At 35.9% G+C, this 27,434-nt stretch overlaps 2 protein-coding genes across 3 annotated transcripts in view; both read right to left on the bottom strand.

Moving 5' to 3' along the window:
• atp6ap1a (ATPase H+ transporting accessory protein 1a) overlaps nt 1-11,752 on the bottom strand; it is a 15,301-nt gene extending 3,549 nt beyond the window's left edge. The window contains exons 1-9 of the mRNA XM_073823563.1: nt 11,593-11,752; nt 11,057-11,183; nt 9,426-9,500; nt 8,321-8,511; nt 6,667-6,707; nt 6,454-6,539; nt 5,708-5,970; nt 3,832-3,882; nt 3,502-3,739 (exon numbers count right to left, since the gene is read on the bottom strand). Coding sequence (XP_073679664.1) covers nt 3,502-3,739; nt 3,832-3,882; nt 5,708-5,970; nt 6,454-6,539; nt 6,667-6,707; nt 8,321-8,511; nt 9,426-9,500; nt 11,057-11,183; nt 11,593-11,750 — 1,230 coding nt within the window. The 5' untranslated portion in view covers nt 11,751-11,752. The remainder of the gene's footprint in view (nt 1-3,501; nt 3,740-3,831; nt 3,883-5,707; nt 5,971-6,453; nt 6,540-6,666; nt 6,708-8,320; nt 8,512-9,425; nt 9,501-11,056; nt 11,184-11,592) is intronic.
• Nucleotides 11,753-12,967: 1,215 nt separating this feature from the next.
• Nucleotides 12,968-19,539, bottom strand: tafazzin (tafazzin, phospholipid-lysophospholipid transacylase). 2 transcript variants are annotated; one of them, XM_073823615.1, is made up of 11 exons: nt 19,510-19,539; nt 18,891-19,019; nt 18,678-18,806; nt 18,489-18,534; nt 18,321-18,406; nt 15,103-15,183; nt 14,967-15,008; nt 14,820-14,882; nt 14,665-14,717; nt 14,494-14,571; nt 12,968-14,393 (listed from the first exon to the last, which is right to left on the bottom strand). In XM_073823615.1, exons 2-11 carry the CDS (start codon nt 18,997-18,999, stop codon nt 14,292-14,294), a joined length of 789 nt encoding a protein of 262 aa, XP_073679716.1. In that variant the 5' UTR covers nt 19,000-19,019; nt 19,510-19,539; the 3' UTR covers nt 12,968-14,291. The 2 variants fall into 2 exon arrangements, with proteins under 2 accessions (XP_073679716.1, XP_073679717.1); XM_073823616.1 differs by lacking the exon at nt 14,967-15,008.
• Between the last annotated feature and the right edge of the window lie 7,895 nt (nt 19,540-27,434).

Here is a 27,434-nt window from a genome sequence, read left to right as displayed (position 1 = left end):
TACCACATCCCTTTGTAACACCATTTTGTTTCCATTGCACAGGACAGTGAAGCAACCCTGTCAGATGACTGTGGTTTGGAGGAAGTACCTGTAAGTGCATGCATAATTTGGCCTGAATTTGTATCTACTTGTGTACTTCTATTTCTGACTGCATTGTGACTTTCAGGCAGAGAGGCCTGATACAGAGGTGGACAGTCTTGTAATTAATTTTACTTCCTTTATGACATGTATTGACCATTAAATGTTGTCTCTACAAATGAAACAGGGTGACATCCATTTGCTCTATAAGAGAAGTCTCCAGCAAAAAATAGAGTATACTGAGCTAAAGAAACTTCTAGGTAAATCCACCTTCGCTTTTATAGCCGTGGTCTCTCATCTTGATTCCACAAAGTAATTTACTATTACTACTCTAAAATATAAATTAAATGTGAAATAATCAAATGAAATAGAATGATTAATAGTACATTTCCCTTTTATAGAAAATGACCTATATGTGTCTGTATGAAATCAATAAGAGAATCAAATACTGCATTATCTTTAGTTACACTGATAATATTTATTTATGGAAAAACAGTGTTAAACAAACTACACAAACTATGTTTAAGTGACATATGCACTTTTCAAACGACAGACTGCATTTTTTTGTTTCATAAATTACCCTGCATCACATATATGTGCGGTCATTTTTGACTTGTAATATAATAGTACAAATTAATTAGGCAAATATCGCTGTTGCTTTCGTATAAATGAAGCGGACATAACTGAGTGGCCGCGATCTAATCCTGTTTACATAAAGTAAGCCTGCTCCAGAGCAGGTTTACGCTTACAAATCTGTTGCTATGACACCAAGTCCCGGATGAGCATCGAAGAACCGAATGATCCAAGATCACGCGAAATCGTCAACAATCAAATCCAGCTAACTTAGTTAGCGAGGTACGAAGAACGGACCCCAGATGAGCATCTGAGGTTAAAAAGTACATAAATTATACATTTTGTTTAGAAAATAACTGATCATTTCACTAGATAAGACCTTTCTTCCTCTGACATTTTGACATTTGAAGCTGTTTTTAAACTGCATTTTGGAAGTTCAAACTCGGGGGCACCATAGAAGTCCACTATATGGAGAGAAATCCTGAAATGTTTTTCTTCAAAAAACATAATTTCTTTACGACTGAAGAAAGAAAGACATGAACATCTTGGATGACAAGAGGGTGAGTACATTATCTGTACATTTTTCTTCTGGAAGTGAACTACTTCTTTAAGAAACATTTTCTTAGATATCTCCAAATACATAGTTTTGTGTCTAAGAAAGCTCAAGACATCTGGGTGTGTTTGGTCTGTCCCCTTTAGAGGAACAGCCAAACGAAATGTTCTACTAAATTAGTACTTACTTGCTTTTAAAATATACTCATGAACTCAAACAGGGACAGTCAATAGACTATATTTTTTGTGATGTTTGCGGTGTTGAAAATATTGTTAAATTGTACATGCAAATGTATATTTCTGCACTGGGTAATAAATAATGGTTAATATTATTCATGTTGTAATATATTACTACCAACGGGTCGTTACTAATGTATTATTCAAAAGACACATTCACATATAACCTTCCTGATTTGTCTCAACTCCTCAGTGTACCTGTAAATACAGCTGAACTTGATGTAGTGACTACACTTTTAAAAATAAAGGCTTAAAAGGTTCTTCACAGTGATGCCATAGAAGAACCATTTTTGGTTCCACAAAGAACTATTCAGTCAAAGGTTCTTTAAAGAACCATCTCTTTCTTCTCATTTAATAATCTGAAGAACCTTCTTTCTGTTTTGTGAAGCAGAAAGGTTCTTCAGATATTGAAGGTTCTTTATGGAACCATTCAAACAGAAAAGGTTCTTCCATGGCATCGTGAAGCACCTTTATTTTTAAGAGTGTAGCAACAAGGCCAATATCTTCTCTAGTACTCTAGACATTGTTGCAAGTTAGAGAGAAAAGTCCTGTACCATGGTACAGGTGTCATACTCATGCTCTCAACAAGGCAATTCCTACCCTTCATTTTTATTTCATCCCAAGAGTGATTAAACAAGTGTGATAAACATATTAGTCAGTTTTGTAAGTGGGAATAAGTGGTTCTCAAAAAGTATTTATAAAAATGTGATTGATCGCACAGTAAATATAATAAATTGTTTAAAGTTCTGATTAAGAGATTAACATTTTTAAAATGCAATCATCAGTCATTTAAGTAATTATGTTGATTAATAGCAGGTATGGCTTTATTAATAAGCCACACAGAAAGAGTTACTAGTAACTAGTAATTACTAGTTTTCTTCACATCTATATTTACAATATATTCTGAGACTGCAAACTTACATCGGTATTTAAAGACATGCAAAAATGTAACTTTTAGTGTAGAACTAGAACAGCTATATTATTTACTAGCATATGCATAGAAAACTCTTTGCTATAATCTTTACCAGCTAACATGTTAGCTGTACTACCCAAAGAAAAAGTTGTCTGCAATATGGGCAGTAGTAGTAGTGTAATATTTATACCACTGAATATACAGTTTGAGTATGAAATATTTAATCTACTACTGTATACTTTAATATGCTACTGCACACTAGTAAGGAAGTTCTTTTAACTAGTTGCTTATTAGCATGCATATTACTAGAACATTAGCCATTTGTTAGTACTAATTAAGCACATATTAATGCCTGATTCTACATGACTGAATTCTACATCCCTAATCCTACCCAATACTTAACAACTACCTTACTATTAATAAAAAAGCAAATTAGGAATTTATTAAGGAAAAAGTCATAGTTAATAGTGAATAAGTGTTCCCTATTCTACAGTGTTACCATTAGTTTATTACTGTATCATTTTATATACAGTACACTGCACTCATAAAGAGCAAGTTGAGCATAGTCTCAGCCTCAAACGTCACGCCCACGGAATGTGATGCATATGGTAAACTTAACTGGAAACACTTCAGGAATGTCGAAGTTGTCATCTGATTCATTGAATTTGATCGGATTTAAGGTAGACGTGAGTGTCGCATTTATTTTCGGTCCGCCGGGAAACAAAGCGCCGACTGATTTACTCTTGTGTTTTGCTAAGAGGTGCTTATGCAGACGCCATTGTTGTCATACACTTTTGCAACGTTCGCAAACAAATTAGTGACTTACTGCTTGTTCTCCCTCTTCTTATTTAACTTTCAATGCTGGTTATTTCAATGACTGACTTGTTGCACGCCAGTCTGACGCTGAACGAAACAAACTGTGATTGGTTGTTTGACATGTCGGTCAAACGGCCTTATGGGTGGGCTTTGGCCAATGAAAGCTGCCATGAATTCCAGACCTTCAGCCGTCAGTCTGAAGGTCTGGCTACGCGAGACTATAGTTGAGTATAACAAGAAAATGTTTCATTTACTATAGAAAATGTTATAGACTTTAAACCATGGAAACTATGAAGTCTGGTTGTCTTTGGTTTCACTGTTTTAGAGCCTACCTGGAAGTCATCAAAAGAGATCTGCCAGTCGTTAGCATTGTCCTTGTCTGAGTGGGGTGTGAGCTGTGGGTAACGGGAACTGCTCACAGACTCACAGCGGTACGAGTACTCAGACGGCGCGTAGATGTAACGGCTGCCATTGAATATGGCATTTTTCCCATCATACTCCAGCTGAACCCGATCCATGGTGAACCAATGGCGGGCAGAAACCTTGTAGTGGCGTCGGTTCATTACGAAACTGAGGAGAATATAGAACACAGTTTAAGCCCAGTAGTCAGAGACAGAGATTGTCTGTGTATGTGCCTCTGAATGAGAAAATAAGACACTTACATAAGCTTAAAAGAACGGTAATTCAGGACGTCTTCATAATTAAGAACCAACCTGCATTTCAAGAGAAATTTGTAGTTCATGAACTGCCAACATTTATTTACATGTATACGTAAATTGCATGACACTTCAATTGTCAACTACAGTGTACACTATTGTCATGCCATGCTGCCCTCACTAAACGCAGTAAAGCTTAAGCTACGCTACCGTAGTGCATGCAGAATTATTAGGCAAGTTGATATTCTGGTCATATTTTTTTCCAAGCACATTTTACCAATTCCAAACCCATTCCAACCAATCTTAAAAACTACTATTGATTTAGTATTTAATCATTTAAAAGTGATATATAATTGTCCATGAAGGCTGGAAGTGAAAAACTTATACCCAGGTGTCTGTAATTATTAGGTATGTTTTCTTTTACAGATAAAATGAGCCAAAAAAGAGATTCTACTCAGACTAAAAGTCAAAAATTATTAAATGCCCATGAGAAAAATGCAGTACTAAAATATGCAAAGTTAAGGCATGACCATTGGGCAGCGAAATGCTTGCTGGGTCAGCATGGTCAGAAAAAAGCAGGTGGAGAAGAAAAGACACATGTTAGCTGCAAAACAATAATGAATTAAGGTGAAGAATTAGGTGTGAAACCATCAGGACGCATTTAGTCTCCAGCGCTAACATTTTCCAGAACTGCAACCTACCTGGAGTGATCCAGAAGTGTGTTGGTTTTCAGAGAGTTTGCTTAGGTGAAAATCCTGAAAAATGCCCAATAAGAATAGCATGCATAGAGACTTCGTAAGGACCAGCATCACATCCTTTTGTACCACTGTTTGAAGAATTTATCTTCTAGTATCAGTAAGTTTGGGTTCATTTTTATATTAATTTTAGTTCATTTTTAGTTTCCTATCCTTAAAAAGTCAGTCTTGCAAAGATGGACTAAAAATTAACTCCCGAAGCTTACAGTCAGATTCTGGAAAGATGTGTCCAGGATGCTGGTCCTTCAAAAGTCACTCTCTCAACTTAATGGTCTATAAAGCTTAATAAAAAATAAAAAAAAAGCCATAGTGTATTTCACAACACTTCAGTGTATTATTCTTGTTAAGTAAGGGTCATTTTTTAGGATTTTTTTTTACTCAAGCAAACTCTCTGAGAACCTGACACATTACACTTCTGGAGATTACAGGTAGGTTACAGTTCAGGAAAATGGCATTGGAGACTAAATGGTTCCTGATGGTTTCACACCTCATTTTTCACCTTAATTCTTAATTATTTTGCAGTTAACATGTCTTTTCTTCTCCTTCTCTTTTTTTCTGACAATGCTGACCCAACGAGGATTTCGCTGCCTAATGGTCATGATTTAACTTTGCAAATTCTAGTATTGCATTAGTATTCCATTTTTCTCATGGGCATTTAATAATTTTTCGACTTTTAGTCCGAGTTAAATCTCTTTTTTGAATCTTTTTATCTGTAAAAGAAAACATACCTAATAATTACACACACCTGAATATAAGATGTTTTTCACTTCCAGCCTTCATGGACAATTATATATCACTTATAAATGATTAAATACAAAATCAATAGTAGTTATTAAGATTAATGTAGTTTGGAATTGGTAAAATGTACTTGAAAAGAATATGAACAGAATATTAACTGCCCACGCTGTATTTTCACATGTGAAAAGGTTAGCAAATCATAATAAAAGTGGTAGGAGCCTTTACCTAAGATAACCAAATTACATCTAATTTTCAAAGTGAGGTGGAAAATTGTCATGACTAAACTATAATGACTAACTAAATACTAATTGGATAACAGTGGAAAAATTAAATAGTGTAGAAAATGGTCCCTTTAACTTAAACCTCACAAGCAGTTCAGCACTTTTTACCGGGAGTGAGTCTCATTGCAGGATGATCCCGACAGGCTGGGTTCCACACCTTCACCAAAGGTTTTGGGGGCAAGGTCATGCCTCTCCCACTTTCCTGATCGAAACTGGATGACCACTAGCTTCTCTGCCCACAAGAGAATGCAGGTAGAGCCCTTCTCCTTAAACTCCAAAGGCGGCTTTGTAACAGCAACTTCCTCATGACGGGACTGCAGTAGGGATCTTGACAAGACAGACTGCACAGCTGGAGATGCCTCCTCTATCACCTGAGACAAACAAAAGCCTTGAATCTGTTAAGTTACTAAATAAAATTCTACACTGATTTGACATAATCACCCATTTAAAATGTAAAGTAATGGGACAACTTGTCTAATTAATATATACAAAGTTTCCACAGGTATTGTATGCATGCAAACTCTACAGCCCTTTGCAAAAACAACTCCTGTATGCCAAACTATTGCTTTTAAATTATTAATTTTACTGGTTTAGCTTTTTTGTCTTCAAACGCTACTCACTGTGTTACACGTTAAGCTTTAAATTTTTTCTTTGCACTCATGTTTCAAATAAAAAAATCTACTGAGACCAAGTAAAATGTAACAAATTTAACATGCATCTAAATTAATCTCTATATTTTCAGTTGAATTTCCAATAATATTACAAATCCTGCCATGCATACCATTACAGTAACAAAATATTACTCATATACTTTGACTACCTGAAGGGGTGTGCATGCATACAGGAAGTCTTACCCTTGAGGGCCAAAGTGCAGTGAACACTGCAGTATATGGCACAGACTGAGCTTTCATGATGCTCAGCACCTGACCAATCACCTCATCTACAACAAACATCACAACGCCATTCATTTGTGGGGTAAACACTTACTGTATTAGCATCTCAGCTTGTTTTACGATAATAATAACTGTCTGAGCACAAGGCTTTTGATACTTGAAACAGGCACATACCGTTTCCGCTGAGCACTTCTTTAGTAGACATCATATCAGCCCTGCAAGAAAATTACAGTCTTTATAATATAAAGAGTTCCTTATCAGCTTTTAAAAATGTCCCAAAAATAAGGGATCTAAAGTATTCATCCTGTATTTCTTTATGAGTTTCCAAATAAAACTAACTTTTATCTAAAGAAATGCTCACCCAACAAATAAAACAATAGCTGTGTTCAGAACTGCATGCTATAGGGTTGAGCAGGGCACAAACTAACGCGGGGTTAATTGTAACACACGTGATTTAAATATTTCCACACATGCCAGCATAACCAAATGTAGGTATTTACTAGTTGCCATAGCAACACTATGCAGAGAAAAAAGAGTGCCAAAATTCAAAAGCCTTTTGAAGATATCACTGAATATTTATTTTACCATAGTAAAAGTATATTTCTGGCTGAAGTAAACTTTTCATTTCAGTTTTTATTATTCATTTAAAATGAGACAAATCTGCTATTATTTTAATCTCCAATTAGTTATTTATCAGTTTAGATAGTTTATTAATGCTTCGCAAACCAGCAGAAGACACTAACCTGTATTATATTCCAGTGGTGCAGATGGGGAACAATGGGGAACACTGTGTTACAATGTGCCCCGCTGTTATTAAACTATATGCTATTCTATGACATTAGTGATGCAATTTACACTATTGACTTACAAGGATTTTGATAAGAAACCACAAGAAACAGGTGAATAAAAGCTGACAATCAATGTTTAATGTTCAGAAGTTATTATTTCAAGAAATGTAAAGCATTTTGGTTCGTTTATGTGTGTGGTGTTCTATGAGAGCTGTGTGTGGAGGGAGGAGAGTGTTTTTCTGAATGTCTAAATGTGTTTCATCTATTTGTCCACATTGTTTTGAACTACCGTACAGCTGTCTGTTGCGATCAGGGCTGTTCAAAGCATTGTTGCGATGTGTTCATTGTCAAACTCCAAAATTAGATTATTTTTATTAAAAAAAAACTGTCATTACTTCATTTGAAAAAGTTAACACATGTGTTTTATTGACAAAATATTTTAGTTTGTTGTGTTTATTTTTTTCATTCGATCAGATAACATTTTAAGCTGTCATATGGTCATGTTACAACGTGCCCCTCAGATGTTACAATGTACCCCACCTACGGGACATGTTGTCACGTTTCACTTCCTTTCTTTTGAGGTAAATAACGAAAAATCCTTTTTACTATGTTTTAAAAGACAATTCATCCCATTTTCTACCTTTCACTCACTATACATAAGGTAATTATACAAATTTAACCTCAAGTCAGCGCTGTAATAAATCCTATTAATAAATGTGAATATCCTATTGCTTTAAAATATAGTTGGATCCCATATATGCATTTTACATTTTTTCAGCATTTACAGCATGGACCACTTTAGTGAAACTATCCTGCACTGGCAAATAAACTTTACGTAAATAATTATGTAAAATAACCATGTTTTTGGAGATAACTGTAAGTGAAGTGCATTAATGAGGTCATGTGACAGTAGTATAGTACTGTTTAAAGTGTTTCCCATTGCATCATGTATTAGATTACTTACTTTAAAAAAAAAGTAGTTAGTGTACAGAATTTATTTTCTTTCTGAACTCCAGACAGTGGCAAAAAGGTTTGATTACCCGCCGCTGTAAGGGAGTCTGAAGACCAGCAAGGCAGCAACAGATGCATTGAGGCGGAGTTGAGCAAGCGTGTCTGGGTTCATGTAGAGAGGAGCCGCGTCAATCTGATTCTGGAGCAGTGTAGAAACTAAAGCAGTGGCAGATGATGACACCGATGGCAGCCATAAAGAGGAGGAGGACATCAGAGCTGCCTGAGAACATGCCACAGACATGAGGGAAAAAAGCTACATACACTACATCAAAAACATAAGAAGTAGTGGTGGGCCGTTATCGGCGTTAACGTGCTGCGTTAACGTGAGACTCTTATCGGGCGATAAAAAAATATCGCCGTTAATCTATTCTCAAAGTTGGGTTGGGAGCTGGGTCTAAACTACGCAAGATATGATGACTTTCACTTTGATATTTTAGCGCGGATGACGTATACCTAGTCGAATGCACTGTAGGGGGCGAAAACGAGTCTTCAACTTCTGTGAAATTACCACATCAAATGAGACGAGCAAACATGGATGCAGTTATGAAGGGCAGGTGCGTGCGTTGCTAGACCCTTTTTACTGGGGCATGTGCCCCAGTGAAAATCTGCTGTTCCCCACTAAAATCTCAAGTTTGAGTTATAATTTACTTTGAAAATCCCGAAATAAAGACATTAAACAATATGCAATAACTGAATTGACGCTTCTAAAAGCAATGCAGTTTAATGGAAGACTATGTACGCAGATAAGCTATCCATATCCGTGCGCGTCTGTTTATTTAAGGGGAACACGCACGTCGTGCAGCCTTTTGCGCAGAAGTACTTGGTTACACAAGTTTGTATAGGTAATTATGTTGTAAATGCAATTGTCAAGCAGTTTGTGATGCATTTTGGAAATAGGAGATGAGCGCCTGATCTAATGCGCCACCTGGCCCTTTCTCGAAGACTTACTTTTAGTCATTATTTGGGTAACACTCATATTCTGAAAATGCCTTCAGCAGAATTCAAATTAGCCATTTTAATCTAGATTAATCTAGATTAATTCCAAGATTTAAACTAGATTAATCTAGATTAAAAAATTAATCTATGCCCACCCCTGATAAGAAGTAATAAATATCATATGCAATGACAGCATACCTCAAGATTTTGGAAGACACTATCCTGTTTGTTTCCAAAGACTCCTCCGTACATTGTGATGTCATCCACACTCAACTGAATGAAACACAGAGAATGCAACCAATAAGATTAGCAGTACCTGAACTTGCCCAATGGCACTTTCAATAGTTGTCTTCATTAAAACTCATTTATTTTTGTCTTTTATCAACACATCCAGTCATGAAATATATAATACATATATATTTTATGTCCCAAACTATTTTGGTTCACTGGGGGTGTAAAAGCTACTGACACAGGTCATCCAATACTGTGGGAAAGACAAAACAGTAACACTTTCTATGAGACATATAAGGGTATTTCTACGGCATTATAATGAATGCATAATGCATTATAAAACGTATAATATGTTATTTCATCTCATGAATATTCATTACAACAATAATAATACATTATAATACTTGAATATTTGAGGTTATAACTTTTAAGATTATGATTATTTATAACACAATCGACACCATAAATCATTATGGCTTCATTTATAATGGACTATATCATATTAGATTTGTTTTTTTACATTATATTACGTTTTATTTTAATGGTCCTCTAAGTCTATTGACTATAAGCAACTTTCCAACTACATGTTAACTAACACTCCTTAGAGTATTAGTAGAAAGGTTAAGGTTAAGTTAGGTAGAAGGTTCACATACTTGCAAAGTTACTTATAATCAGTTTGTCTTTTGGGGAATGATCAAAATACAATGATAACATTTATTTAGAATACTACACAGCAAAAAATGCTTTTCTTACTCAGATTTTTTGTATTTTTTCCATCCTAAATATCTAAAAATGTCTAAATCAAGAAGGTTTTTCTAAACAATTAAACATTTTTGTCTTGTTTTCTAAAAAAAATATAAAATTAAGGTATTTTTTTTTTTGCTGAAACAAGCAAAATAATCTGCCAATGGGATAAGCAAAATAATCTAGTTTTCTACTTGAAATAAGACTATTTTTCTTACCCCATTGGCATGTTATTTTGCTTGTTTTAATTTGGCCTTTTTTTAGAAAACAAGACAATAATTTCCATTTGTCTAGAAAATCTTTTTTGATTAAAGATTTTTTAGATGTTTTGGCTGGAAACGAGAAAGTAATAAAAACATGTTTTTGCAGTGTACTAATAATAATTACTGCTTTGAAGGGTACCATCAAAATAATCAAAATGTGTCATATTACACATTAATCTGATCTGATACCTGATTTAATGGCTCTTTGAGATATATTATTATTACTTATAAGTAGTCTCTGTACGCTTTTAGTAAAGTGACATGAGTAACATGGCAAGATATGAGACTTATAATATATTATAACTATTAGGAGGTAATCATACTCTTAAAAGCTATAACCACTAATTATAATACATTAAAACTGTTCCTATGAATGCTCATGAGATGATACCATATATTACAAGGTTTTTTATAATGCATTTTGCATTCATTATAATGCCTCAAGAATACCCTTATAATGTATTATAAATACAGGCTTCATAGAAAGTGTTACAGACAAAACAGAAAATGATGTGATTGCACAAATCAGAAAATAATTTCCTATAGGCACACTAAAGCAAACGATATCAGTGTTATGAATCGTCTTTATACTTTATCCTGCAGGAAGAGCAGTAGATTGTGAGGTGTAGTGCTCAGTGCTGTGTTCAGGTATGATTCCAGCTCATCCACAGACACAGTGTGACCCGCCGATGGAGCATTAACAGGAGACAAGGCAAACCTATACACAAAACATAAGAAAACAGGTCTAGAACAACACATGATTATATGACAAATTCACACAACGAGCATCTTATATAAACACAAACGCAAATTCTAGTAAACGTTAGACATCTATGACGGCCAAAATGCTGTTTTGGCAGTTTGCTAGCTTATAAGACAGCCATCACCGCTTAACACTCCTATCTGCAGTCAAATGTAAACACATCGATGTTAGATACATATAGAGTTAACGTTAGATTACTTAATATGTGGGGTTTATAAGAGAATTTAAATGTTTAAAGCTCATATTAAAGTGTCACACAGGTTTTCAGTACTGGACAGCGACCGTGTCATTCTGCTAGCGAAAGGGCAAAGCTAGCATCGCCGTCAAATCTCCTCGACTAAACTAATACACTGTTAGTCTTTACCCATCACTCGCCCATGCGACCAGAGGGACTTGCTCATCGCTCTTCGCTGCCGCGAACACGCACAGGATAAGAAACAAAATCATCCTGGCGTTACGGGAGACCGTCTTCACGGCAGCCATCTTCAGCGCAGATGAGGCCGTGACGTCACAACCGGCCATCTTCAGCGTGATGATTCAATGACGTATACGTAGAATGTTTTTTTTATTGTATTTACTCAAGCTTATTATTTTTAATCTATTTTATATTAACAGAAAAATAGAGTGTATGATAGAAATGTGTATATTTGATATATTTTGTATATAGAAAATGAAAATTTGAATTGTAAAGAATAACATAGTATACATTTGTTTATTTTATTAGGAAAATTCCATATACATAATTCATTTTATTAATGACTTCAAATTGTATGTTAATCTCTTGGAACAAGCAAAAAAAAAAAAAAAAAAAAAAAAAGCACTGAAAACATTTTAAGGCTCAGAAAGCATTGAAATGTATGTATTTTCTTTCTTTTTATATTTTCGTGTCTTCTTTTACTCTGGCAGCTAATGCTAATTTGACATTAATATATGTAATACCTCTTCTTGTGGCATTGAATTAATAAAGAAAAAAAAAGAATCAATAACATATAAAGCTAAAATACTTACTTGCTGTCTTCACATGCTATACATTTGTGGACACAACCATATAATATAGCATTTACATTTATTCATTTAGCAGACGGTTTTATCCAAAGCGACTTACATTTTTAATCTTTAAAGGATAGACATTTAATTTGTAGTTTCATTCGTATTCTGACTGGTGGGTAGGATTCTAATTTTACATTTAACTCCTTCATATAGTAGCAATTTATATAAATATTAGACTCCTCTTTTCTAGCACCAAATCTCAGTTCTTCAGAAGAACTCCAAAAGAAGATTTCTAACCTAAGGCATGATGCAGTTACAACCTTTCACTTGGATTTGTCACAAGAGGAATGCACTTCCAATAATTGGGAACTCTTTAGATATAAAATGGTGAATATTTAAGGACCATTGTTTCTAATCTCAATATGTATTCAGAGAAAACTGTCAGAAAAGACATCTATATGTCCTTTACATCTAACCCAGTGTATTTCCATTTAATTACGGAATAATGGTAATATTTATAGGAATAAATACATATTTTTAGTTAAATATTTAATTCTTAATATATTGACAATTTTTTTATTGAAGAATTTTCCATACTTTTACTTTAAATGTGCTTATTACTGATTCCACTTAATTTGTTTGCATTTCCTTGCAAAAGTAATATTAGTCCACTCAATGTTCTGACAAATATATTTTTACTGTAATTTAAAAATAATACAAGTAATACACTGTTAAAAATTGCTGTAAAATGGCCACATTTTGACAGTAACATACAGTTTTTCAAATGATACAGTGCAACAGTTTATTTTTTTTAAAGATTTTTATTTTAAACAATAGATCAAATGTCTCCCTACCCTTAAAATGTATTTCACAAAACATGTTCAACTTTCATTCCATTATGATTTTGTTTAAAGATCATAGCACTGTTTCATCAGTTGCAAAACAAACGAGAATAAGTTATTATTTGTGGGACAGGCACAAATGTCTGTAGGTCCATTCTGAAATAATTAAGTACAGCTTCTGTGTTCACAGTAAGGATTCTGTATTTACAGTGTATTTACAGTCAAATACTGCATCAATTATAAAACAATACAGCTACTGTGACATTTAAAATGTCTCAAACTGTAATTAAAAAACAAAAACTACTTATTGTTTTACCAGTCCCACATTAAATCAAGAATTAAAAAAAAAATGCTTTTCTTACTTAAGATTTTTTTGTCTTCTTTCAGCCAAAATATCTAAAAATCAAGAAGGATTTTCTAGACAAGTAAAAAAATTTTTTTTTTTGTTTTCAGAAAAGAACAAGTCAAAGTTTAGTGAGTTTTTGCTTAGAACAAAGCTAAATAATCTGCCAATGGGGTAAGCAAAAATCCTTATTTCAAACAGAAAACAAGATTATTTTTCTAACCCCTTTGTTTCAAGCAAAAACGCACTTCATTTTGACTTTTTTTTACTTGTCTAGAAAATCCTTCTTGATTTAAGAATTTTTAGACAAAAAATCTAAGTAAGAAAAGCATTTTTTGCAGTGTTGACTCAACAATCACTGATCTAGCTATGACAACCTTGTATACAAATTTAACAAAACGTTTAGGAAATTTAATAAAAAAGAGACTTGGCATGCTAGCTTGTACAAGAGCTACTTTCATCATTTTAAATGAAAATGTTATTTTTGATGGGTCAAGGACTCATTGCAATTTAAAAAAAAAAAACAAAGAAAGAAAAGAAAAAAAAAAGACTGTGGGAGAATGCAACATTTTGTGCTCCACAGTCTACAAGGCATTTCCAGTAACTGACTTGCACACAAAATAACTTTTGAGGTTCTGCACATTGCTCAACTTGTTTACTTTCTCTGTAGGTGTAACCCGTTTACAACAACAAAAGATTTGAAAAAATAAACACTGTTTTCCTTCACTGATCTCCTTCATGGATGTAATAGGATGGCATAAAGCTCCTTGGGTGTAGTACAAATCTGTATGATTGTTCTTCCTTAGTGTCTATGCTGACTTGTAAGGCCCGGATTAGCTCATGGGTAGTGTACTGTTTAGCCCTTTATCTTGTAATAATCTTCATGGGTCATGTACTGTTCCGTATCTTGTGATGAAGCGCCTCCGCCTGGGCTTTCAAACTGCGAAACTCCCCTTGAATAAAGTCTGTCAGAGTTTTCCGCATTTCCATCTGTAGAGAAAATTAATTTTGCACTTAACTGTAAGACTATTATTATCATATATTTTTAAACACTCAAAACATCAGATCTCGTACCAATATGACCACCTACCGGACTTGTGTTTTCAGCTCTTAGTGAATTTACCAGATGTTTGACTGTGAATGGCTTTCCGACTACAACAGTTATTCGCTGAACAAATGCAAAAGCAGACTTAAAGTCAAAACTGTTCTGTATGACACTGAAAAAAAATCAGACATCACACAAGCACAAATATGTATTAACCTGTCCTGCTCGAGGAATGTATGGAGTTTCATTCGGTAAAACATCATTCATACCTGAAAAATATGGCACATAAACAAGTGCTCAAACATGAATTCATAAAGTTATGTGCCACAGCAATAGCTAATGTCATTTGAATATGTATGTGCATAGCTTACCTACATGCCACATTGGTAAAATGATTGGGTGGAGAGAGCACTCCGCAATCAAACGCCCGATTCCTGTCAAGCAATAAAAGGATTTACTTATTTAATATAAAAAATTCAGGTAAAACATATATCATATTATTGGAGCATAAATATTACCCCATTTTATCCTTATGAAATCTCCATTCATGTTAACTTTACCTGGGAGGAGAAATGTACCATACTTTTTTTTACTTTCTTTCTACCACAAACAAACGTTAAGGTTAAACATATGAGTGTCCACGGCTGTCTTTACCCTCTGGAAATATGTGCACCCATTCCCCTTGATTCAGTCTTTCCACAAGGAAATCCATTCCTTTTTGATATACTCCATCTCCTAAAAACAGAGGACAGTTGAATGCATACAATACAATGTCCTATTAAAAAAAAAAGTGTTAATACTTTTAAAAACGGTCCCACTTTACATTAGGTGCCTTACATACTTACAATTAAATTAATAATTTGGTACAATGCACTTATTGTGTACCTACATGTTTTTACATTGTATTTATATATATTTAAAAAAAACTATATGCAATTACATTTATAATTAATTTATGAATTTACCACAGTTGAACCAACCCTCACACCCTAACCCACCCTCAAACCTACCCATACCACCAAACCTGTCCCTAACCGTACCCATACACCACCTTAATAGAAGCAAAAGTGTTTTTCAACGCAATATGAACATATTAAGTACACTGGACTTATTTTTTTGGATGTAAGTACATAATAGTTAAGGCCATCTAATATAAAGTGTGACCAAAAAAACTCCAGTGTCTTTTCATGTTTTTCATACTCAATTAATATATAAATTAGATTTAAATAGGGACTGACAACTGTTATTTTTAGCATGAATTCATGATTTATAACATCCACCAGTCAGTTGCAGCAAGATAAATTGCTCTTCTTCTATAGCTGTGCACTTCAAATGTTTTCAACACTGATACATTTAAGCTTAAACTTAATCTTTACTATCTCTTCCAAAACATCAGTGAACAAAACTATCCCGCATAACCTTAAACACAAGTACTTTTCTCCATCAGCAGGAAACCTTTAACTATTTTTTTTAAATGTCAGTCTATTTACTTTTTATGTCCAAAAAAGACTACTTTACGAAGTTAAGTTTAGTCTAATTATTTAAGGGATAGTTCACCCAAAAATGAAAATGTGATGTTTATCTGCTTACCCCCAGGGCATCCAAGATGTAAGTGACTTTCTTCAGCAGAACACAAACCAAGATTTTTAACGAAAACCGGTGCAGTCTGTCAGCCATATAATGGCAGTGGAAGGGCACCAGACCTTTAAAAAAAAAAAAAAAAAACACATACACAGACAAATCCAAATGCGACTCGTGACGATACATTGATGTCCTAAGACACAAATCGTTTTTTGCGAGAAACTGAACAGTATATATATAATTTTTTACCTTTGATACACAGCCACGTCCATCTCTCCTGAGCACGAGTTTATTATCCGGCACGATACATGTGTAGCGCTCTGGCGTAGAATACACAAACACCGGAAGCGATCTGTCGCATGAATACAACACTCATTGTTTACACAGAGCACAGAGATTGTGGGTATAGCGGCTATTCAAAATGGTAATTACTTGTGCTTATCCTGATTGTTCAAACCGATTTAAAGCTAAAAGATTATGTTTGCTTGCGCATACTCATCTGGGACTTTTCACTGATTTCCCCTTACGGTGTTTGCGTATACTACGCCAGAGCGCTACACGTGTAACAAGCCGGATGAAAAGCTCGTGCTCAGGACAGATGGATGTGGCTGTGTATCAAAGGTAATAAATTCTATAAATACTGTTCAGTTTCTCGCAAAAAACGATCGTTTCGTGTCTTAGGACATCAATGTATCATCACGAGCCGCAGGGTGTAATTTGGATTTGTCTGTGCTTGTTTTGTTTTTGTTTTTTTACTTTTAAAGGTCTGGTGCCCATCCACTCACATTATTTGGCTGGCAGACTGCACCGGGTTTCGTTACAAATCTTCGTTTGTGTCTGCTGAAGAAACAAAGTCACCTACATCTTGGATTCCCTGAGGGTAAATGTGCATTTTTGGGTGAATTGTCCCTTTAAAAAAGTGTGGTAAATACAACAGACTGAGGAAATTAAAAAAGCATGGCATTAGATGAGCTTACCTTAAAATAATTACATACATTAATCCAAAGCATATTATATTAGCTTATAAGACTCACACCATGAACGATTCTTACTTGCAATAGAATTATTATACTTTCTTAAAGAGTTCACATACACAACAAAAACTTTGAGCAAGGAATAGCAATAAATCAATAATACATTTACAGTGAGAAGGGTCTAAATTCAAAGTAGCCAAAAAACCAAAAGTTTTACAAAAGTTTGGATGTAAATATTTTTAACAAAATGAGAAAAGTCAACCCAAATTTGATTGATTGATTGATGAAAATGAGCAATTGGGGGAAATACTATTATTAAATTTAGCAAGTTTGTAATTTATCGGGAAGTAATTATGGATAAGTTTAATAGAGACTTCAGTACGGCTGGGCAAAAAAATTGATTTTTCAATATATCGTTTTTTAAAATGTAGTCAATTCAAAATTGATTCTCAAAGGCCACGTATCGATTTTTTCGATATTTATTTACACAAGCATTAAACATAAGATTTAACTTAATCTTATTACTAGTCTAATCCACTAGATGTCATCCCCTTATTTACCTTGCGCTATGTTACAACGGAGAGCCCGTCATTTATTCATAAAATGGCGGTTTCAGGTGTGTTCCCGATATCAACCACACCTTCACATAAAAAGTGAGAGGTATGGTAGCATTTCACATTTCGCAAACAAGATAAAGATACAGTGGACAAGAACACAGCTATATGCCTGATTTGTAACTCTGAGGTGAAATGCTGTAGTAATACTACAAATCTGCAGAGCCATTTGACAAGACGTGCAGATTCTAGCACCCCGCAGTTCTGACTTGTCCAATTTCTAGCATCAGTTTTTCATCTGATGAAATCAATTCTATTCAATATCAATTCTATTCATTGTAAACATTTGAAATATAGAGTTGAGTTCTGTTTTATTACACCCAAGTGTACTTAAAATTAAAAAGTGTTTATATACTGGTTTGTGGCTCTTAATTTCCTTTTATTAATTAACCACTTGTAATCTTATGTTCACTGTTCATTTTTTATAAATGTAGGATTTGTATTAAATCTATATTCATTCATATTGTCAAATCAAGAATTGAAATCGAAATCGAATCAAATTAAGAACCTGAAAATCAAAATCGAATCGGAACATCTGAATCGATACCCAGCCTTCAGCAATTTTATTAGAAGAATTTTTGTCGAAGAAGCCAAAACTCTTCCCATTCTATATCCTTAAATATGTTATTCCAAAATCTCACACAAGCAGGTAAAAAAAATCTGACATCTCTTAATATTGAAACGTGGCATTAGATAAGCTTACCTCTAACAACAGGCACACATTTCCCTCTGCTGAAGAAGCTGGAGTGGACTTCTCTTGTGAAACAGATATCAGAGGCAGCAGGTGTCCTAAGAACACACAGATATCAAATTATATCATATACAGTGACACTTTTACATGAGCCTCTAAACTCTGCTTTAATTCACTCACCATCTCATCCTGTTAAAATTCCACAGATGTCGGAGCTTCAGGACTCCTGATTTCAAAATGTGCAAAAACACCATGAATGCATCCGTATTTGCATTTTCTACTGGCAAATCTACTATAAACTTTGTGACCTGTTATAATTTCGAGCCATGATTTTATTATTCAAAACCAGGTATCTGAGGCTTTGCCTACCCCAGATGTGAGGATCATCCATACAGGACTGATGATTGCATACTGTGATGAGGGGTGTATCCTGAGGACGCTCATCGACCAGGTCCAACAAAACATCCTGGTTGTGCACCACCAAAGAGTTAAAATAATCTACAGAAGCAGATCAATTAGACGAAGGTTATAGTTCATAGTACACATTACATACAATTTAATATGGATAAACATTAGACTCACTGGTCCAAAGGTAACTGTATGAGCCCACCATTCCCATGACCACTCGGCTGGATATTCTCCAGCCCAGGCGGGGGCATTGTGGGAAGGGCCATGTCACCTCCAAGGGCATTTCCACAGCATTCACCCACACTAAGAGATATTGCAACACAGAACAGATTTTCTGATCCGTTAGGAACGTACATATCTACAGGCAGTCATACAGTTAAACTGACAAGTACATGTTTGCTTCAGATGAATCAGATACAGCATGTAACTTGATAATAGTTCTGGGATATATATATGTTATGCATAAGTCAGAGCTTTCTGTCCAAATAAAACAGGAGCAGCGTGGCAGATTTTCATACAAATCGCACAACTTTGAGAAATAGCGTGATGTGTGAAAACCCAAAACAGCGACAAAAAAATGACATAAAATCTCCTGAATGCGTAAGAAGTTAAACAATAAGAAACTTCCTCATTTTAAACTTATTATATGAACAGGGTAATTGCACATGACTGAATTTACTAATGGATGTAGTTAATTATTCGCCACTTTCATGTAATAATAACGTTAGGTTGTAATGCGAGTTTGATTCATTTCTTTGCAAAAAGTAAAAATTAAAAAACATAACCGTCCCACCTTCCGTCCCGTCAGCCGATGGGCGCAGAATTGCAGCGAAACCGGAAGTACTATACCATCACGAGCGATCATGGGAGTTGTAGTTTTGTAGTCGTCATTCGTTTTCTCGACCTCGATGTTTTGCTTTTATATTAACATTACATACATCTTAAAACGTAAAATATGTGTTTTTTATTATGCAATAGAACAACAATTACAAATACAAGACAAAATAAGAACAAAAAGATAATGAGGGTTACATACATTAATACAAAGCATATTACATCTGCTACATGCAATATAATTATTAGAGCTTCCTAAAGAGTTTTCATATACATCAAAATTAAATAATAAATAATAAATTAATAATAGGCTACAGTTACAGTGAGAACGGTCTAAATTCAAAGAGTAACCAAAAAACACATTTTTGGGTTATACAAACAAAATTTTGTTTTTATAGTCAACCCAAAACACTTTACAATAAGCACAGTCCCAAAATGAATGCTTGAAGAAAAAGAGCAATTGGGGAAAATAATATTTATTACATTTAGCAAATTTCCCGGGTAGCAGTTATGGATCATTTTAAAAGAGACTTCAACAATTTTATTACAAGAAACTTTGTCGAAGAAGCCAAAACTCTTCCCATTCTACATCAATAAATATGTTATTCCAAAACTCACACACGCAGGTAATGAAATCTGAGATCTATTAACAACTGAACGAAAGTCTTTGTCTGACATGGTATTGAGAGGATTTTGGTCAACAAATAAGTTAATGTTATCAAAAATAAGACAGACTAAGGAACCTTTAGGGTCAGACTTTACTAAAGGTATAATACTTAAAATTGCACCAAAAACTATGCCATATTCTCTTGGGGGGATAAATTGTTCATAAGTGAAAAGGACAACATGATCATCTAAAAGTTGTCTGACTAAAAGTTTATTTAAAAGAAGAAGATTTTCATAAGTTGAAGGTATTTTAAAGATGACAAAGTTGCAGTGCAACAAAAAATTTAAACCTCTAAATGAATTAAATATATGATTTGGGATAAAATTCCAACAGGATGTGGGGTTGTTTAAAAATGTCTTTATCCATTTAACTTTAAATGAATTATTAAGAGTGGAAAAATCCACTAACTCAAACCCCCCATAGCCCAGTCAGCTTGTTTTTTTTTAATTAAGTTTTATAATTCCAAACAAAGTCAACTATAATTTTGTCCAGTGTTCTACAAATTTCCACAGGAACATCCAGTGCCATTGCAGGATATTGATAAGCCAAGATAACCCAGCTGTCACAGTATTAACTTACTGACAAATGTGCCATCTGCAGAAAAGGTTGTTCAACATCCCCTGGCAAACCAACTCCTTGTTCCAAATTATCATTATTATTAATATTCCTTATTCAACTCCTTATTCTAAATTATCTATTATAATGATTCTCATATATGTTGCTATTTGTAAATGTTCCCCCATTTAGACCATACCAAGGGGGTTATTAATAATAGTATTTATTAATACTGTTTTAATACACAATTTTCCATACGAACAAGATGAAATTGAACAGGGTATTAGGTCTCCACCATTATTTATTATTATTATTATTTATTTTACTGTTAATATTTGTAGTGAATTTTACAGGAGACTCATCTCATTTTAACTTGGCCCAACCAGGGGCGCCAAATTATGTAGTGAGTTCTGCTTTCGCCCACTAGGAAGGCGAAATAGTGTAGTGATGGGTACTCGTATCACAGATGACGTTATGATTCTTGGATCACATGTCACTTAATGTACGGTTATGAGTACATCACATAAGAAAGATTGGTGGGATATCTAACTTGTAGAACCTCTCACAGTATTATCAACACAAGGAAGACACGAGTGTAATAAAATAAATTTATTAACAAATGATAGACAAGAGTCATCAACTATTAAATGAATAAAATAAATGCAAAAGGAATAAAGTGCAAAAGATGCATAAAATGTGATTCAGTTGGGTGTTGATTACTCTTGTCTATCGTTTGTTAATAAATTTATAGTTAATAAATTTAAGTTAAAATGAGATGAGTCTCCTGTAAAATTCACTACATAATTGGCGTCCCTGGGTGGGCTAGCTTAGAACGAAATGAGCCTCCTGTTTTATCAACTCAAGTCGATACACTAAAAGATAACAACAGAAGTAACTTTAGCAGGCAACTAAGTCTTTCACTGAGTCAAAACCAATTGCATAGCAAGAGTGTTTTCCTCTAAGCCTGATTGATAGTTTCCCTGCTCAACTTTGGTACTATTTATGAATAGGATTGGTTGCAAAGTGTATGGAATTGTGATTCTCATTGCTGCATAGAACTTGCATATAGTGTGCCCCAAAATTTTGTTAGCCAAGTTGTAATTGTTAATTTTAACTAATTGCTACTTAAAATATAGCATAGGGTTCCCACCTTGTAAGTCTACCATAGTTTCTAGAAATTGTATGTGATCCTGTCAGGTAAGGGTAACGCCCTCAGACAGTTTATAGACACATGCTAGAATTCGCCCTTGTCTGTGACATTCATTGTCCTATTAGTTCAGATCTGCTCACACCTGTGGGGAACTTTAAGAACTAACTAATACAAGTGGTGTATTTATTTATTATATACATACGTACAAGTATTTATATACTAAATAAATATGGCTGACTTGAACATCAAAGCAGTGAACCAGGCTTTAAAGGGCGCATCACTTATAAAGCTTCTGTCCAGCCTAGCACTAACCTGGCCTATCCAAACAAACCAGACCATAGACAAATTATCCCTTGCCCATGACCAGGATAAAGATAGGGATTTAAAGTTTCAGGAACTCAAAAACGAGTTGGCTGATTTGCGTAAGGACAATTTGAAGTTAAGAGCTAAACAATGCAGATTGTCTTCAGATACTAAATTCTTACAGTCTTTAACTGATAGTCAGGAAGCAGAGCTGAAAATGCTGAAAACTGACGTGGCCACTCTGCAAACAGAGTTGACCCATTCCCATAAAGACATGTCAGTACAGACAGAGAGATTAAGTGCAGTAAGTACTAATCTGAATGAGACCAAAGCTGAGTTAAGGTCAGCATTGCTTGAAATTTCTGAGCTGAAAAGGCAACAAGAAATTAGATGCAAGAATTGTGATCTGCTCATGCAGTTAAAGACTGTCCACCTTCTAACTCAAATGTTACCCAAGTCCAGCACAGGGAACAGTTGAGTAGAGTATGAGCTGAAGCTTCAGCGAGAACATCTGTGATGGCTATAAAGATGGCATTGCAGAACAGAGATGTGAAGTAATAGGAACAAGGATGAGTGAATTGGAGATAGGCAGGCACCTCCCCCATAAGCAACCTGAACCACAGAGGGTGCATACCCACTCCACCAGTTCAGCTGTGAGGGAACCCCTGGTGAATAATCTTTCACAGGGACAGTCTTACCAGAAAAATGGTAATTTTACAGCCTCTAACAGCCTCACTATGAGTGCTGGCTTCACTCACTCCTATAATGCAGCTTCTAACTCCACCCTAGGTAGAAAAGCTAGCTATTCCTTAGCTGAGTTTCCTAGCACACAGCCATCTAGAGACAGCCGCCTGCATATTCTTAGAGAATTAGCACGTGACATAGATGTGTTTAACCCTGAGACTTCGGATAACAACATAGAGTTGTATTTGAAGGATGTTAATGCAGCTTTGACATACTTCCCTGAGGCAAGTATGGCTGACAAAGTCTTTCTTCTGAGAAAGACCACCACACGAACCGTCCATGGTTTCATAGATAGACAGAGCCCAGCTATCGCTAACAATTATGACAAATTGTATAAAGCCCTTCTGTCAGAATATACTCTGTATCAGAACCCATCTACCTCTCGTTTCTCAGCTTTCCGAATCAAGCAAGGCCGTCTCCCAGAGAATCTCCCAGAGAGTACTATGAGCGCTTGAGGAAAATGTATTTTGCTGGCAGAGATGACCCCAGGGCAGAGGAGGATGTCATGTTTAAGAGTTTGTTTGTGAGTAATCTATACCCTACTGTTAGAAAATCACTCATTCTTCTGGTAGATGTTGACCGTATGTCTGCAGGAGAACTGAGGCAGTTTGCAGTGCGAGCATGGGACAGTGAGAGGGTAGGCACAAACAGGAAAGACAGAGAGCCAGATACATCTGTGCTCGAACCGGGAAATGACTGTAAGGCTCCCCTGCAAATGGAAGTGTCAGAACTTCCCCAGAACAGGTTTGTCCATTCCAGCAATCTCCAGCAGAACAGCCACAGCCCTAGGTTCGCAGGTTACAGGGGACATAACAGTCACAGACATTCCCCCAGGAAGGAGAGCAGACAGTGGGAGGACAGAGAGCAAAGACAGAAGAAGGGTAGAGATGGCTATGAGAATGGCCACAAACATTGTAGTAATTACAGAAGTAGGAAATCTAGAGGAACTGAGAGAAAGGATGCTGAGAACTTAGCAGAGATCCAGCACCTACTTCGTAAAGCCCTCAAAGATCTCAAGTCAGGGGAGAACACCTCCACTGACAGAGACCTGGTCTTCTCAGCATAACCAGGTTGGGGCCCCTCCACCTAACATCAGAGTGTGGACAAGATACATGGGGAAAGGGGGGGGGGGGGGTACCCCATAACTAAACAAGGTCTATCCGTGTCAGCAGACACCCAGTCCTTGTATTTAGACTTTTCAGTCAGTGTTATAACCTACAAGGTTATAATTTTATATGCCCATGAAAATCCCTTTGGATGTCAGGTAAAGGGGGGTCAAGCCCCTATGAGACTACTGATCAACTAGTTTACTTGCCACATGTAAAGTAAAACTTTGCAGATCACAGTCAGTGTTGTTCTAATTTGTTGTTGTCAGTTCTAACCAATCTCCCTTATAAGGCATCCTTCCAGAGAGGTATAGTTTGATTGAACCGGTGAGGCAGCCCTCTAGAAGCAGCGGCAGATTTTAGACAGAACACTCAAATTTACAACCTCCACTGCTGGTCATATACAGCCCTTGAGCCGCACTATTCACCGGGTAGCCAGGATAATGAATGTCATACAACATGACCATTCTCATTAATTGGTCTGTATATTAATGCAATATATACTATATACTTATGATTTGAGTGAGCTTTTCTCCTGATAATTAGACAATATAAACAATCTTGTCATATGTGGTACCAAGCAAACAAGTTGAGGATTCTATATTCAGGCATTGCAAGGAACTATGTAAACATTGCAGGTGCACGTAGCTTCCAGCTTCAAGAGTGCAATACCAAATTATGTCAATCCAGACATTTAAGGAATTGGTTTCCCGCTAAATCTGCTCAAACAGTTTGATGTTTACTCTTACCTTAATACTTTCTTAAGAGATTTTAAACATAGCCTTTAAATTATCTTTAGGACAACTTTTCCTTACACCTATTAGAACCTTCTCCAGAATACTTCTAACCTGTTTAGAAATGATTCTCATGACCCTCTCATTTAGTTAATTTATCTCTATATAGAACATATTGAGCCAAATTGTACTTGAATGCCAATGGTCAGACGGAGGAGGTGAGGTGTGTGTGTTTTGTTCCTGCTGCTCCTTTTAGTGCATCGCCCAGATCAACGACTTCGGGTCCTCGATCAAGCCGATAGTGGACAAGGTTTGCTACATTTTGATTGGATCTTGGTGGACTAACGTAAGCAAACTGTCCAACGCCATCAGATAAGGATGCCAGGACAACTGCCAGACACCTCTTAGAGGGCATGAAGAAGACCTTTGGTACAAAACCCGGGAAGGACAGAACTTCCTATTGGTCAAGATGCAGTTTCTGCCCTCCACCCACCTTGAGACTGTTTCCTAAGGTTTGGCCCTGTGACGGTCATAAAAATTCCTTAGGATCTCCAGAAACAAAGAGAGATCCAAATCCATTCATAACTATGATTTTAGACCTTGAACCGATGTGAACCACAACACACACATCTTATACTTATCCAGAGATATAAGTATTCTCACTTACAGCGATGTGTAGTGCAATATCTTACACAAACTCAGCTGTTAATGGACACTTGAACGCATGCATGACAGTTCAATATTTTCCCATCATGTTTGGACTTAATGTGTTCATTACATGACCAAATGTTTTCTGAATGTGTTTTGGAAAGTGAGAAATGCACCAGTAAAACATTATTGACACTTTTCTAACTTTGTGTTTGGACTATGCAAATGACTTCCACAAGAGGAAAGAAGGGAGGGCTACCCCAAGTCCCCCGCTTTGATGGAACCAGCCAATCACAGCATGGAAATGGAGAAGCGCCAAATTGCAATCTCCTCATCGGAAAGGTATAAAGGTACCTCTCCAAAAGACACTCCTTGTTCTGAGTCTGCGGCCCGTTACAGGGAAGGCAGCAACAGATAACAAAGTTCTGAGTCTAAAGCCCGCAAGGGTGAGACAGTAACAGATCAACTTCGTTCTGAGTCTGAGGCCCGCAAGGGTGAGACAGTAACAGATCAACAAAGTACTGAGTCTGAGTCCCCTAGGGGAAAGACATAACAGTTACACCAGTTCTGAGTCTGAGCCCTAGCAGGGTGAGACACTAACAGATACACCCTCGTTCTGAGTCTGATTCCTGTAGGGAAAGGGACACTAACAGAGCAACAAAGTTCTGAGTCTCCGGCAGAGAAACACATCTTCTCCCATCTGTTGAGACGCTAACAGATACCTCCGTTCTGAGTCTGAGGCCCGCAAGGGTGAGACAATAGCAGATACTACAACTTTCTGAGCCTACTGTCCAGAGAGACAGAAACAGACGCTCCACGCTTCGAGTCTCCAGCTTTGAGGCAGTGAGGAAAGAGATATTTTCCCCGTTCAGAGTCTTCATCCAGCGAGACAACAACAGATGCAGCACGTCCTAAGTCTCCATCTGAGAGACAAAGCGGATTGATCAAGTTCTGAGTCTCTAGCCCAGAGAGGCAGAAGACAAACAGACATTTGCAACAAGGTTAAGCTCCAGCGAGCAAACCTTCACTTCAGGTACCTTTGCTTGCGTGTTCCAAGCTAAGGGCCTTCAGCACCTACACCAGGGCCACATATGCGTGTTCCAGATCTTAGGACCCTTTGGTGCTCCAGGAGATCAGCATCCTACAGCGCTTCATGCTCAAGGCTGTCGAAACAGATTCCTGCTCCTTTTCTCAGTGACTGCTACCAGCACAACCAGTGGAAGAATTCACCGCCACCGGACTGCTCAATCAACCACAGGGAACGTAAATATCACTTCCAAACCTCTTCCAGAGACCTTGGCATTGTTGTGTACTATCAGTATATGATCTTTCTAATTTACATTAGATATTGTATAGCTGATTGCAGTTGATAACAAATAATAGCTAATTTATTTGTTTGATGCATAATAAGGTTCTTTACCTTATTTGTTTCAGAGTAGCAACAGTTTATATTTCCATAAGATTACATAGCTCTGACATAGCAACACCCAACTGAATCACTCACATTTTATGCATCTTATGCACTTTATTCCTTTTGCATTTATGGTATTCATTTAATAGTTGATTACTCTTGTCTATCATTTGTTAATAAATTTATTTTATTACACTCGTGTCTTCCTTGTGTTGATAATACAGTGAGAGGTTCTACAAGTTAGATATCCCACCAATCTTTCTTATGTGATGTACTCATAACCGCACATTAAGTGACATGTGATCCAAGAATCATAACGTCATCTGTGATACGAGTACCCATCAGGCCATCACTACACTATTTCGCCTTCCTAGTGGGCGAAAGCAGAACTCACTACATAATTGGTGTCCCTAGGTTTGCCAAGTTAAAATGAGATGAGTGTCCTGTAAAATTCACTACATATTACAGAGCCTGGTATGTAAAGCTTGTGGCATCCTACCCAAAAAAGAGTCTGAATACTTACATCAGTGTAATATTTCAGTTTTTACTTTTTAATAACTAAGGTG

The sequence above is a fragment of the Garra rufa genome, chromosome 18 (assembly GCF_049309525.1).
Source record: "Garra rufa chromosome 18, GarRuf1.0, whole genome shotgun sequence".
Taxonomy (NCBI): Eukaryota; Metazoa; Chordata; class Actinopteri; order Cypriniformes; family Cyprinidae; genus Garra; species Garra rufa.
Note: the sequence above shows the minus strand (reverse complement) of the source record. Positions and strands in the feature narration are given on the sequence as shown.

Bases quoted from the DNA above. Each gene is read 5' to 3' on its own strand.
- tafazzin (XM_073823615.1), bottom strand. From the start codon at position 18,999: ATGCCCTTGGAGGTGACATGGCCCTTCCCACAATGCCCCCGCCTGGGC. The intron at 18,535-18,677 runs GTAGGCAAAGCC...TTTTGAAATCAG, and splicing joins GGATGATCCTCACATCTGGG to GAGTCCTGAAGCTCCGACAT. The intron at 14,394-14,493 runs GTAGGTGGTCAT...TTTTCTCTACAG, and splicing joins GAGCTGAAAACACAAGTCCG to ATGGAAATGCGGAAAACTCT.